The following is a 10,355-nucleotide window of genomic DNA, read 5'->3' on the forward strand; positions in this document are numbered from 1 at the left end:
GATAATTGGAAGCAGTTTGTGTAGGTAACGTGTCTCTGTGTGTATATTTATAAAGGATCTTATTTTGAGCACTACAAGAAGCAAAAGTAAATCAATTCAGCACAGAAATATTTCCCGTGACTGTACATCAACACATCACAGGCTGTCAAGTCTGGTTTTATACCACTGGGAGTGAGGAAGACTGTCCCCCCTCAGGTATTGCACTGGGAACAGTTTAGTTTATTTGTGCTCCAAGTGATGGTCCCAGGGTAGGTGGGAAACAGCCCGTCGTGGAAAATGGGGTTCCTCAACCCCAAGGACAAGTTGTTCATACCCTGCTGGCACATTGTCTGTGCGCAGGTGAAGATGACCTGAAGGGTTTTGAAGCCACTAACAGTGCAAAGCAGGGAGGATGCATAGAACTGAGTAACGTGAGGGTATGTGCATTATGTCTCTTGGGAAAGGTTAGGGGAGCTTCTGGACTCTCTTTCTCTCTCTTGCTTTTTCTCTTTCTCAATTTAATGGTGTTTTACCCAAATAAAAACAAGCAGGAAGCAAACTGCTTTGAATCCATGTTAGTAGCTAGTGCAGGGAAATTCAAATTTTAAGGACACTTACAGAGAATAGCTGTCCTGACCTGGGGGAGGGGGGGGGTAGCAGATGCTTCCCCAACAAACAGTTAGGGGTACAAAGGAGGCATTTAAGTATTGCCTTCTCTAGCACTCTCAAAAATGCAAGCAGACTTCTGCAGGGAGCAGTGAAACAGCACTTGCTTAAAAGAACAGGCAGAGGACCCAATAAAGTGCTAGTTTGGAGGAACATAAGGAAAATTGGAAAGTACATGAATGCTCAAATGCAAGTTGTTCTACTGACTAAAGTACTCGCAGAGCTGAAAGGGAAAGGGACCCTCACAACAAGCTCAGATTGTGTATGTAGTTGGCGCATGACAAGATCAGATCCCACCATCTCCCTCAGGAGACACCTGAGAGGGGATCTCCTGGCCCAGCCACGGAGTCTCAGCCTCTCCTGCCACCCTGGGCTCCCACCACAGCACATACAGCTTCCTCAAGAACCCCGCCTGCCACACCAGGGACAACTGCCTGGCCATCTGCAGCTCCAGGGGACAGAGGGAGGCTTCCAAGGAGGATGATCCTCACTGAGGAACACCAGCAAAGAGGCTGGTACTCCGATGCTGGAGAGGTGATGGTCTGAGTTCAGCTATGACAGGAGGGTGGTGAAAGGAAAAGAAAAGGTTTCTCCTTCTGGAAGTAAAGCTGGAAATGGCCTGAGAGACCCCACACTGCTCCCAAGGGGTTTATGCTGCAGACGTGAGAGGCACAGGCTCATGGAGACTCCCGTGGTTGTCAAGGCAGCTAATTTCAGTGCAGCTCACCAGCTTCTGTGCCGTGGGAGACGTGTGACTGACACACATACACATCAACACACCAGTCCTCCCCCTGGGCCCGTAAACACCATATGGAAGCAGATGACACCAGAAGTGTTTCATTTAATATTGCCCCTGCAAGGGGCTTCACTGTAACAGTAACAAGAAGGCATCTTTGCCAAGAAATGCCCAGGGCCTAAGGACTCTAGGCAGTAATAGTGCCTCTGGGAAAGAACAACCAGAGGATGAAGGAGCAAGTCCAAGCAGCTCTGAAGTAGCCAAAGTCCAAAGGTTCGGAGCTGCTTCAGACAAGCCCTGGCTCGTGCTGGAGGCAGAGGGCTCTGGCCAGGCCCAGTGACAGTGCTGGGGGCAGCGGGCTCAGGAGCGGCTCCGGTCTTCGTGGTTGCCTACAATCATTTTGCTGTAGAGTTTTTGTTGTTCCTCCTTGAATGCATCTTTCACCTTCTCCCTCTTCAGTCCTCCGTCCCTGGGGAGAGAGTCATATCATCAGAGGAGCTGCAGGTCTGAAACTTCAGCTGGGGTTGCTCAGAGCAGGTTGGAGCTCCTGCAACAGCCAGACAGCTACACATGTACCTGGCATTGCCTGGGCAGGACAACTGTCCCCAAGGGGAGTAACTTTCACACCGTGCTCTGCTGGGAGCTGCACCCACGGCCCCGCACTGTGCTCAACACAGCAGCTCTGTCAGAAGTGTGAGCTGCTCTGATACCACTACAGCAGACTGCCTGCAGAGTCCCTCTGCCTCGCAGGCTCTGAAGATCTCAGTGCCTGAAAAACTAAGTTTCCCAAGCTCAACCCACTTTCCTGAGCAGCATCAAGTCAGGACCAGTGTGAGATGGAATCACAGAATGAAGCTCTGGTGCCTAACACTCACAGCAGAAGCAAAGACTTTGGTCTCTGCTACAGAAGAGCAAGTTTTGGAGGTCACAGGCAAGGTGTATCTCCATTTCTCCACAGGCCCAGTCTACCCAGTGCAAGACACAAACTCAGCCCTACAACCCACAAGCACAAACCAGGATCCAGCAACGAGGAACCCTGGGGCACCAGGAAGAGAAAAGCCTGCCTGGACTCACCAGAGCAGATCCACAAGGCCCCCCTGCCTGGCAATGGCTGACTTCACTCGATTGGCAAACTGGACAGCATCCTCTTCAGGCTGCAGCAAAATCAGACTGTTCAGCAAGCAAGGGGCCAAACAGGCAGCAGATCAGACACAGCAGGCTCAGTTTCACTTACCTGCCTGGTCATTGCGGGCAAGTACCAGACACTGCAGACAATGGCCCAGCTGGTCATCATCCTAAGGAGGTAGGTTACCATGCCATACTTGCTGCTGTTCCAAAAGGCATCTCCAAACTGTGGGTCATACTACAGAGGCAGAAGAGCTCATGAATGTCAGGCACTGGTTGCACCCTCCCTGAGGCTCCAAGTTCCACCCCAAGCCCAGCCACTGGCCAGCTCTCCCAGAGCACTGCATGGAGCGACCTCAGCTCCCCCATGCCCTCAGCCCAGGCTGCTGACCCAGCTGTGCCAAGACTGGGCTGCCAGGACTGAACTCTCACACAGAGGGCTACTTGGGCTGTAAGAATGTTTGCCTTCTCGTACCTTGATGGCTACAGGGTAAACCGTGGCTCCAATTTCAAAGCTCCCTTTTTTGAACATCATCACAGATGTGTTGTTGATGCAGGTTCCTGTAAGAGGCAAGAACAACCTCCTCAAATTCCCTTCGCATGTCAGTTCAGAAGTCTAAACTATACAGCTAAGGGCTAGGGCCACAGGCACCCCAGCAACTGCCCCCTAACACTGCAAACCCTGCTCCCTGTGTGCACAGAGAGTGTCAACGGGGCACCATCTGACTTCCACATTCTGGGTGCAGTCAGCTCTAAAGATGCAACGTCCCCTTTGTCTCAGTGAAGGGTCTCAAGGCCCTCAGCTGCGTAAGAAGGGAAGGAACAGAGATGGGGTGCTGTCCCAAGGTGCCCTCTCCATCAGGTGCTTGTCTGGCTTCACTCCACAACTCACCTTCTGGGAAGATAAGGATAGGCAGTTTGCTCTTGTCCTGGACGTGCTCCGTGAGCCTAAACAGAAGAGTGTCACCAGTGAGCACACAGGAGCCACCACCAGCAATCCACATAGCGCACAGTCCTTACCCTGCAGTCACCGGGGACTGTCTGGGTGCCAGCAACAGTGGCAGAGTCTTCCAACACCCACAAGGTGAGGCAGTGTCCTGACCCAGGGAAGTGGGCAACCCCCCGCCTTTCCCAGCCTCCAGACCTTCCCCTGCAGCCAGCAACTGTCACACCTTTTGGCGACGAGGTGACGATCTTTGACCTCAGAGCGTTCAAACCAGACGTGGGGACAAGCTTTCACCATGGCTCTCTGTATCACACCCATGAGCCCTCCGTGGATCTGGCCCACCTGAACAGGGCAAGAAGACACAAGTTACAAGGCCTGGGGACACATGAAGACTGAGGCAGCTCCTAGCTTCACAGCCAAGTTGAGGTTCATCTTTCTACCCTGCCCTGGCAAAGCTGAGAGGAAAAGTCCCAGGCTTTGACTGGAAGGACAGATGTAGCTAGTCCCAAGGGCTTTCTCCATTGCAGGAGGTCCAGCTGGGGAAGTGCTTTGCTCCACCACGGACAGCAAACCCCAGAGCTCTATTTGCAAAGCAGTGCCCAGGGACAGCTGGTGCCCCGAGTCCCAGGCCAAGCTTGCTGGAAAGCCACACGCAAGAGGGGGTCTGTGCACAGGGTCTGAGAGTGCCCTGCAGTTCTGCACGCTCAAAAGCCTTGTGCTGCCCACTCCCTGTCCCGCACAACACACTTTCCTGCTCCCAGCACACATGGCCAGGCCCTGTGAGGCAGAGCTGAGGTGCAGACCTTACCATCGCATAGTAACCATCACTGGCCAGGATGATCACATCAATGGGAGATGTGTGATTGGCCACGCAGATGCCTCCATTTCGGGGTCTGTTTTCTCTAAATGCAAAACAAAGGCACAGATGAGGACAGGAATGAAGCGTGGGGCCTGCAAGAGGCACAGCATGGAGCAGCTGGTGGGAAGGGACACCCCGCAGCAGACGCAGCCTCCTTACCGGTCGTGGTAGGTGATGATGGCTGTGAGGGCACGCACACAGATCCGGTAACACATGAGGTGGACATGCTTGCTCAGGAACTCCTTACACCTGCAGCCCAGGACAGAGACCATCACCCCCTGGTTCTACAATCTCCCCTGTAACACAGCTGCTCAGCCCCAGGCCATGAGATCCAACTGAGACTTCACATCTCTCCCAGAGAAACACATCTCGTCCTCGGTTTTGCCATTACTTTGTGACCACTGATTCTTAACTCATGAGAACCCAGCTTTGGCCTTTGCTCTCTTCTGTTCTCACTCCTTTCACAGCCCAGGGCTGGGCGCTCTGTCATGGCCTTAAGAGCTCACATCTAGGCCCTTGTTTAAGATCACAGAGTCTCTGCTCCCAAGAGGCTACAGATGCCAGAACCATCCGCCTTGTCTGCAGCAGGCAGAACAGGTAGGCCTGACAGGAAAACTTCAGGATTATCAGGTCTCAAACTGCACAGGAGGTTCCCCATCCCCTCTTCCCTCAAAAACAAACTCACCTTCCATTTGGCAAATATCCCACCACTGTAGTACCAATGACCAACAAGCTGATGCCAGTAAACGCCAGGGCTATCCTGCAGAAAGAGGGAAGCGACACGCTAGCAAAGCCGGGCCACAGACCCTACTCATCAAGTAGCCTGTCTCTCCTGATCATGTTGAACAGGGTCTGTGGGGCTTGGGAGACCAGTTGCACTTGCTGAAGTGGGACCAGGCCGTCAGCACCACCTCAGCAAGCAGGTCCTGCAGCAGCACTCACCTGAGGGGCAGGAGGAAGCAGTAGCGGATGAGCACACCCAGTCCCCAGAGCACAGTCAGGCGCAGGCTGATGTACTGGAAGTTGTAGTTGGTCCTGCTGAGCAGGTTCCAGGACTCCAGCTCTTCAGCTGAGAACCTCTTGGTCACTTCATCGTCCATGATGGTCTCGATGCCTTTGCGGCAGAAATAGAAGATATCTGAGAGTTCAAACTCGGGGGTGTCCAGGGCTTTGCCGCTGCCGCTCCGGCGCAGCTCCTTGATCTCCTCTTCCAGTGATGTTGGCTCCTTTGCGATGATCCCTGCAACACACAGCAGGCAGCTGAGCAAAGCACCACTTGCCCACTCAGAGACAGCTGAGAACCAGGGCCCTTCCTCATCTGCCCTTCACAGGGTCCCCTTCCTTTCTCCAGCTCATCCTCCCACCTCTCTAAGGAATGAAGCACTCCCTGGGTGCTTCCTGCCCATTCCTCATGCAACAGACCCCTCCGTAGCTCCATCCAATCCATCGACATGGAAAAGGCTTCTCAGCTGCTCAGAGACACCACACGTACCCCATCTCCCTGAAATTCTTCAGAATTCTGAACTTCAAGTGAACCCACGCAGGGCAGGATCTTACCATTGACGTAGGGCTTGTATAACGGATGGTTCTTCTCCTTGGCACCACGCTCTATTCTCAGTGTGGCCCACTGCAAGAGACACACATGACAAGTAAGATTTGCAAGGTCTGTAGCTCCTCTTCCTACTACCCCCGTTTCACAGTTGACTTCCAGAGAAGGAAGGGGGTGAAGATGCAGCTAAAGGAGGAGGTTTCTGTACAGAACTGAAAGAGCAAGTGATGAACACAACTGAATCGAGGTGGAAGCAGAGACTGGCCTGGCTGGAACATTTTTACAGCAAAGATCTGTCTTCAAAGAGACAAGAAACCTGACGGGGAGGTGACCAGCACTGGCACAGGACAGCCACGAGGTGCACACTTTGGTGTGCTGTCCTGTGCAGCAGAGCCCCAGCGGGAAGCAGGGGGTGCCTGAGGGAAAACACGTGCTCAGTGGGACAGCAAGATCTGCAGCCTCGTGTCCTGTCAGCTCTGCTGCGCCCGGCCCGGCATGTCCCTGCCCCTGCTCAGCCTCTGGGTGGGCCGTGCGTCCTGCTGGGGTGGTCCCTGTCACAGCGCAGGGAGCTGATCATGGCACTGGTGATATTTTTCAATCCTCATCTCTTTCAAGCTCAAAGCAAAGACTGTGTTTTCAGGCTGCTGCTAAAAGCACCAGGCTGATGTCAGGATGGGACCTTCCCTCCTCGACTCTGCTAACAGCTGCTGCTGCAGCTTGTCAGTCACCAGTCAGTCCACACCAGCAGCAGTGAGCGCCCTCAGACAGCTCTCTGGCAGCTGCCTGCCAAATCACAAGCCCAGACTACCCACAGAAATCTCTCTCAGATAATTCTCAACTCAAAGGCATCAGCAAAAACTGCAGGCTGGATTTCTGGACAGTTTTCCTGCCTGCCCTCCAAGTGACCTCCCAGCCTCACACTCTTCCGCGCTATACGGGCCTGGGAGAACAAGCTCGTAAAGGAGGACTCGTGGGCAATGTGTTTATTGCTCCAGGCCAGCGGCTCCAGCAGGGATCTGTGAAGAAAGGGAAGCTGCTGAGAACTCCTGGCATCCTGGTCCCAGCTCACACCAGTGTCTGCTGGGGAGGCAGTGATGTGGGAATGTCAGGATGGGATCCTTCCCTCAGTTCAGCTCACCCAGCAGCCTCCCCTGCCAGCAGAAGGAACTGCAGGGATGCAGAGGATTGTCTAGACACTGCCATCCCATTGGCAGGGGGGTTAGACTAGATGACCTCCAGAGGTCCCTTCCAACCCCACCATTCTGTGAATCTGTGATCCCAGGAGAAATCACAAGAGGAATTCTGACCCAGCAGGAGCTGGACAGCCTATGGAGAAGGTGTCCCTCACAAGTGCCACACATCTCTATCCTGACTGTGGCAGCAGAAAACCCAACCTCCCACCTGGAGTCCCCAAGCAGGTCACCCTCACCACCACCTCCCCAGGCCCCACAGCTCTGGCTGTGCCCCCAAGATTCCAGACCCGAGTGCTGCCCCTCTGGGCTCAGCTCACACCACCGGCCTCTGGAGATCAGAAAATCTTTCAGGTGAATAACAGTCCCTAAAAATACAATTCTGAATGACCCAACCTAGTGAGTGAACTTCCCACCAAATCCATGAGCAGTTCTGCTAGAGTGCTCCTCAGTCTCACCACAAAGATTCTTTGATAAAAGCTGAAACAGCCTTTGAAGTATTTTCAGAAAAATAGTTTAAAAATTAAACACCAAAATAGGTGCTGAGAATAAACGATCCTGAACTGAAGAAAGGGAAAAAAGAAGAAAACACTGTGAAAAGTTCTACTTCAGAGAAACTATTATTGATTTTTTTCTCCCAGTTCAGGCACCAAATTTGAAGTCAGGTCTTCAGACATCTGAGCTGATGAAGCACCTCTCAAAGCACAGGGGCTTCCCATTCACACCTCAAGCTTTTGTGAGGACTCAAGAGTTTAAAGAGCTGAACATGGCAAGCTCCAGCGCTGCCTTCCCAAGCCAACCAGGACAGCGACACTCCTGGGGAAGACCAGCCCTGTTCAAAAACCAGTAGCTGTTCCATCAATCCTTTAGCAGCTTCAACTCTGCATTCAAGAGCCTAAAACCTCCCTATTAAGCAGAGGGCACCTCTGTCCCTCTTGCTCCAGCTGCCAAGGAAGGGCAATGTAGGTTTTATCTACAAGGAGTCTGGCAAAAATTCAGGTCTGACCAGGGACTTGCTTCAAGGAGAGGTGTTGGCCGTGGGACAGCCCATAAAATTAGTCTGCCAAAGGCAGGCAAGGGCACAGCATGACCCCAGGTTGGAAAATTCCACTGAGCCTCCCTGTGCCAGGCTGGTCAGCGAGGGCTGTTGGTCTCCCTCAGAGGCTGCAGGTCCAGACGTGGCTGCTGGGCTCAGCAGATGAAGCAGGTGGCACTCGGGGACAGGAGGGTGTGGAGAGCTCTGGGTTGTGGCCACAGACCACTCGGGGTTGGCAGTACAGAAGGTCCTGCCTCACCTCCTGCTTCTGCTTCATCCAAACACGTGCTGCAGAGGAGCAGCCCAGTCCCTCCCCATCACACCAACGCCCCTTTTGGCTTCTTTCCACATGGAGCTGCGACAGAACTCTGCCTCACCTGGGACATTAACCCATCCAAGCACAGACCTCCCCGCAGCACATCCACAGACCCTCCTGTTGCACACTTACGGGTCACTCCATCTTACTATTTTACTTGAAGACTCACCAGATTAATTACAGGGCAAAAACAGGAGGTAACAAAAGGTGTTTGTTACCTGCTTTACAAACACAGGTCTGGTAAACTGCATTTGGCTGAGGTTACCCAAATGGGTCATCTGGCACCAGCACGTCACCAACAAACCAACCTCCCACCTCAGTCACCTGCTCTGCTGAGGGGCAAAAGCCCCTCTTCCCAGCGGGACTGTGCTTGACGAGACCCCGGTAAACACACAGAAAAGTCTGAAACTATTACTTACCTGAAAAATCTTTAATAATGTTTTCATGTAAACCCTGCGGATGCCAAAGGAGACTCCGAAAATCGCTGGCACGATGATGAAAACCAGAAGCAGAGTGAAGAGGACAGTTATGGAAATCCCCAAGAGATTAACAACCAGGCTGTCAAAGGGGAGCAGGAGGAACATGGTGAGGGGCCTGGGCAAGGCTGGTGCCCTGCAGCCAGACAGGAAGGCTGCCCACAGCGATGAACCCCTCCTCTGTTATTCAGCAACAGTCCCACACAGGCACCGAGTCCGCAGCCTGCTCACAGACCCCATTCCAAAGTTCACATCCTTCTGGGGCTCTGTGAGGGAGGGCACACAACAGGACCAGGGAGAGCAGTTTGTACAACAATCACACAGTCTGCCAGGAGCCCAGGTGAGTTCAGACAGCGCGGGCTGAAGAGCTCAAAGAAGAGAGAACACGTGCAGAGGTTCCTCCATGGGCAGCGCAGTGAATGGACGTCCTCCCAGGGCGCCGCTGAGCGAGTCCTGCTGTGGGGCAGCTTGTGAGGAAGCTGGGAGCAGAATCCCCTTCTGGGTGCTGACAGCATTCAGAGTCTCTTCACAGGGACAAGGTGGAGTCCATCCCTGAGCCTGCATTGGAGGAGATCGAGGGAGTTGGCACTCGCAGGAGCCTACCGTGTGTGGAGCTATTATTGTTTCCTCGGTGGGGACACGGGCGCTAGCGCAGATCCTCGCATGACGCCTGGAACAAGTTTAATTCCGGAGGTCCCTGGCATCCGCTCAGGCTGAAGGGTCGTAACAGACACGAACAGAGCCCGTGTCCCTGGAAAGCTCTTCAAACAGCGAGTTGGCTTCTTGGCAGACAAGGCACTCACATGCCACCAGCACTAGAGGAGGAAAGAGAAACCGAAGTCAGGCGAGTCACGCAGCTCGGAGAGACGTCAGCTCAGAGGAGGTGGCAGGAGGCCAGGGACAGTGGGCTCTGAAACCTGGAAGGCAGTGCTTGGGCTGAGGTCACATCACTCTCCTGAGACTGGCGCCCCAGCTACTGCCTGGCACCGTCACAGACTTGGGGATCACTCCCCACTGCCGCTTGTCCTGTGTTTTCATACCATCCACACCTCCTATTGAGCAGACTCGTCCAGAACCACACCTAGAGCACAGGATGCTGCAATCAGGTCCCAAGTACAGGAAAGGAGTCAATGGAGTGACAGAAAATGCTTCCTCATGACAAAGATCTTATCACCTCTGTCATTTCAGAGGCATCCCAGAGCACTGAGCCAGCCAGGTACCAGATTCCTGGGCAGGAATCACTTCCTCTGCTCCTGTCCACACACCTCAGCCCGGGGTCACACAGGGCAGCTGCACAAACAGCTCGGGACAGGATGTTAGCCCAAGGGGAGAATTACTGCTGATGATCAGCCAAAGTGGAACTTGCTGGGGCACAGGGACCAGTCCGAGGTCAGACACCCGGCACTGCAGCCCCTGCGGGGAGGATGCCCTCGGCAGCACAAGGCCAACCCAGGCCGAGTCTGCTCAGGGGAGACGT

The 10,355-nt window shown here is 53.7% G+C and overlaps 1 protein-coding gene across 1 annotated transcript; it reads right to left on the reverse strand.

Moving 5' to 3' along the window:
* Nucleotides 1-1,467: 1,467 nt before the first annotated feature.
* GPAT4 (glycerol-3-phosphate acyltransferase 4) lies at nucleotides 1,468-9,257 on the reverse strand. The gene is made up of 12 exons (XM_010162372.1): nucleotides 8,822-9,257; nucleotides 5,869-5,938; nucleotides 5,254-5,551; nucleotides 4,997-5,071; nucleotides 4,471-4,560; nucleotides 4,261-4,354; nucleotides 3,679-3,794; nucleotides 3,399-3,454; nucleotides 2,982-3,067; nucleotides 2,616-2,744; nucleotides 2,456-2,535; nucleotides 1,468-1,850 (listed from the first exon to the last, which is right to left on the reverse strand). The coding sequence occupies exons 1-12, from the start codon at nucleotides 8,984-8,986 to the stop codon at nucleotides 1,742-1,744; spliced, it is 1,368 nt and encodes a 455-aa protein (XP_010160674.1). The 5' UTR covers nucleotides 8,987-9,257; the 3' UTR covers nucleotides 1,468-1,741.
* Nucleotides 9,258-10,355: the final 1,098 nt, after the last annotated feature.

The sequence above is a fragment of the Antrostomus carolinensis genome, unplaced genomic scaffold (genome assembly GCF_000700745.2).
Source record: "Antrostomus carolinensis isolate BGI_N321 unplaced genomic scaffold, ASM70074v2 scaffold34202, whole genome shotgun sequence".
In the NCBI taxonomy this organism is placed as follows: Eukaryota; Metazoa; Chordata; class Aves; order Caprimulgiformes; family Caprimulgidae; genus Antrostomus; species Antrostomus carolinensis.